Here is a 3,497-nt window from a genome sequence, read left to right on the forward strand (position 1 = left end):
GGTTGGTTGGGCTGGGAGTGTAGTTAGTCTCCTGGTCTCATCCTAACTTGGTTTCAGTTCTAATTGAGTTGAGATTTTATCATTTTCTGGCCCGACTAAGCTGAACCTTTCATCCAATGCAACTCAGGTGAAGGAATAAAGCATTATATTATTTATTCATAAAAAAAAAAAACATTTTATTATTATTATTATTATTATGAAGTAATGGCCTAGGAGTACTAGTACTACTACTATTAACACTATGGAAAAATGGGATAGACCGGCTGCATGTTGGGATAGAAAAGGCCAAAATGTTGCTCTGTCCCATTCGGTTTTTGGTTCTCATTGAACATTGCAAATATATATGCATCCATATATGTGTTAGGCCTCTTCGGTGTACCACTCGACTTGATGATATGATTCATGAAATTCCTATTGTAAGTTCCAGCCAGATCCGGGGTCGTAAAGTCCCCGTTCCCTGCCGACGGCCAACCACTCTCAGAAATAGCGACGGCGACGTTCGGGAATCCCATTTTCTCCATAGCCCAAATGAAAGAATCCACCATGGCATCAAATAAATTGGAATAGCTCAAGGCTCCATCTTGGACCACGGGACCCGTAGCACTGAACTGTGCATAGTCTAGGCGAACATTTGCTGGGTCACCTGCATAGGCGAAGTAAGGGTACACATTGAGCATGATGGGTTCACCATTGTCAGATAGGAATTGTAGAATGTTGAGCATGTCGGAGGCCGCTTCGGGGGTGAAGACAGCGGCCGAGGGTGGGTACGAGTTGGCGAGTACGGCACTGTAGATGACGGTGGTGACCTGAATGCCATGTAAGTTATGTTCATTTAGAACATTTTTGAGGTTGTGCATGGCTGGACCTATGGAAGGGCCAAACTGGCCTGGGAAAGCCTCATTGCCAACAGTAATATAAGAAAATTCAATGTCTTGAATGTAGGGTTCGACGTTTGTTGTGAACCAGGATTGAGCAGCTTCTTGGCTGTTGGCAAGTTTGGGAATTTCTTCATTTGGTACACCTAAGGTGACTTGTATTTGAGAACCTCTCAATGCTTCCAGGGCTTCATGATTTGGGTTGTATAGCCTCATCTTTTGGATTCCACCTCTCTTATAGAGGCTCACCACTCGGGGTGCAGGTGGAAGATCATTCCCTAGCAACCCATAGCATACACCTATGTCTATCCCGTTTCCTGTTTCATGACAAACAGATCAAGTCATTTCTGAAATTCACCATAAACGATGGGACGACAAAATTCCATCCTTTTAGCGTCTTAAGGAAATTCTAAACCCCCTAAAACAACCCCCTCCCAAAAAAAAAGGTATATTTTTACCTGTAGGAGCAGCTTGGCAAGTTGTTGCTATAAAGGTGAAAAAAATGAACGATGCAATCCTTCGGTTCATCTTATCAAAATTCGAGTTCGAGCCAACTCTTTACCTGCACTATGCCATTTATAATTCAATTCAGTTTAAAAAAAAAAAAAAAAAAAAAAAAAAAAAAAAAGAAGAAGAAGAAGAAAATTGAACAATATATAATAATAACAATTCTGAAATGCATTTCCATTTAAAAAAAAATTACTTAAACACAATAAATTATGTATATATAATATTTTCATTCAGAAAGTAAGAAAATGAAACAATCAAACAAAAATCTTAGTTGCATTGAGTGCAGTTCTTGATTTCAGTAGGAGGTATTTAAAATCCGTATCTTATTCATATTGTGATTTTGGAGAATTATTCGAAAGCTAACAGAATGTGGATATATGCACATATAGATATCTCAATTTATTTAAGAATGGATATTATCTGGGTAATTTAGATTCAATTACAAAAATAAAATATTAAACTGCCCATATCAATTATTCACGGTATATCACTAATAATTAAACATGAAATTAAATTTAATATATATATATATATATGAACGAAGATAATTTCAAATTTGGCACTTCAACATCAATCCTAGTAAGGTAGTAGATTTGACCTTTCACCTTCTTGTCTTATCAAATTTTTTTCTTCTCCTATTCTCTACCACTCTGTGCAAATTTACGACTCTACTCTTCAAACTTCAGTCGAGATGTAAATCAATAGGCAAAAATTCATCTTTGATTTGTATTCCTATCTGTTTAGGGGGAATCCATATTCAAAATATTGATTTTCTAAAACTATCCAAATACGTTTGAAAACGAATCGGATGAAAATATGGATAGTGACATATTCATTTCGAATTCTAATCTATTTACTCAAAAATCAGGATTATATCAATTAAATCAGCTAATCCAGATCAGAATCAACAAGGGCAATCGCACTCCTGACTCATCCAATCCATGTACAGAAATTAGGGTTAGGGCATGTTTTGGCCATCTCGGGTCGATTTTTCATAGATCTTGAATTTTGACCATCTCCGGCCAATTTTTTATAGATCCCCATTCCGGGTTTTTAAATCGTGCAAGCTGGTACTGTCAAAAATCTGCCAGGACCGATTCAAATCCCCATTCTGGGTTTTTAAATCATGGGAGGTGGTACTGTCATAATTGTAAAGATTAAAAAAAGATAACCTTGTGATCTATCTACCAATAGCCGGGCCTAGCCTTACACCTCCTAGCTACATCCTGAGTATAGTTTTAAAATTAGATCGGATTGATTAGGATCACTTGGATTGGATCAGTATCAACCATGACCAATCCTCAATACTTATTCAATTCATAAGGGATAAGCGTAAAATGGATCAAAAAATGATGAATCCATCTGTGTGGTACTGTCAATACTTTTCTTTTTTTTTTTTAAATGATAAATTTATCTGATCCAAGTCTGATTCCGACCAATATCAATACAGACTGTATTAAGTATCGGTTAAGACCGATCTGAGACTTTAAAATCTTTCCCTGCACATATGCATGTGAAAAAGGGGTTGGGAGAGAGAGAGAGAGAGATACCTTGTACTAGACTTTGTAAATTATGCAGTATGAGGAGAAGCTCTTCTGCAAGCACACTAGACCGCAACGTCACAATTAAAATGTAAACCTTGACCTAAACCTTTCCATGGTCCTCCCAAGTTTTATAAAAGAGGGGATGTACGTCCTCCCTAGTTGGAAGTCGTATTTAATTTCCTAAATTCTACTGAAAATATATATTTAATTTCCTAAATAGACTATTAAATCATCACAGATTAAAATAGACTGATCGCTATATAGAATGTTTAGGTAATTAATTAAAGGCATAACCCCCCACCCCAATGAGAATAGGAACTTTAGATTATTAAACGCACGTGTTCCAAAACATCCAAATATAGTACAAAGTGACAGCAGTCATAGAAAGGAAAAACAAACTTTTTTTTTGGTAAAAAGAATTTATTAACGAGTAAACACAGTACCAGATATATCAGCACAAAGTAAAAGGATTACAGAAGGGGGAGAAAGTGAATAAGAACTGATGGTCTTGGCTTGCTGCCGCAAAGGCCGCCAAGTGATCTGCAACACAATTTCTTTGCCGGAGAGT

At 36.8% G+C, this 3,497-nt stretch overlaps 1 protein-coding gene across 2 annotated transcripts; it reads right to left on the reverse strand.

Moving 5' to 3' along the window:
* Positions 1-151: 151 nt before the first annotated feature.
* LOC122066451 (probable glucan endo-1,3-beta-glucosidase BG4) lies at positions 152-3,099 on the reverse strand. Of its 2 annotated transcripts, none has more exons than XM_042630256.1 (3): positions 2,936-3,099; positions 1,334-1,442; positions 152-1,192 (listed from the first exon to the last, which is right to left on the reverse strand). In XM_042630256.1, exons 2-3 carry the CDS (start codon positions 1,401-1,403, stop codon positions 240-242), a joined length of 1,023 nt encoding a protein of 340 aa, XP_042486190.1. In that variant the 5' UTR covers positions 1,404-1,442; positions 2,936-3,099; the 3' UTR covers positions 152-239. The 2 variants fall into 2 exon arrangements, with proteins under 2 accessions (XP_042486190.1, XP_042486189.1); XM_042630255.1 differs by having other exon boundaries at positions 1,334-1,437; positions 2,936-3,098.
* Between the last annotated feature and the right edge of the window lie 398 nt (positions 3,100-3,497).

The sequence above is a fragment of the Macadamia integrifolia genome, unplaced genomic scaffold, assembly GCF_013358625.1.
Source record: "Macadamia integrifolia cultivar HAES 741 unplaced genomic scaffold, SCU_Mint_v3 scaffold2398, whole genome shotgun sequence".
Classification (NCBI taxonomy): domain Eukaryota; kingdom Viridiplantae; phylum Streptophyta; class Magnoliopsida; order Proteales; family Proteaceae; genus Macadamia; species Macadamia integrifolia.

Bases quoted from the DNA above. Each gene is read 5' to 3' on its own strand.
- LOC122066451 (XM_042630256.1), bottom strand. From the start codon at position 1,403: ATGAACCGAAGGATTGCATCGTTCATTTTTTTCACCTTTATAGCAACA. The intron at 1,193-1,333 runs GTAAAAATATAC...GTCATGAAACAG, and splicing joins TTGCCAAGCTGCTCCTACAG to GAAACGGGATAGACATAGGT.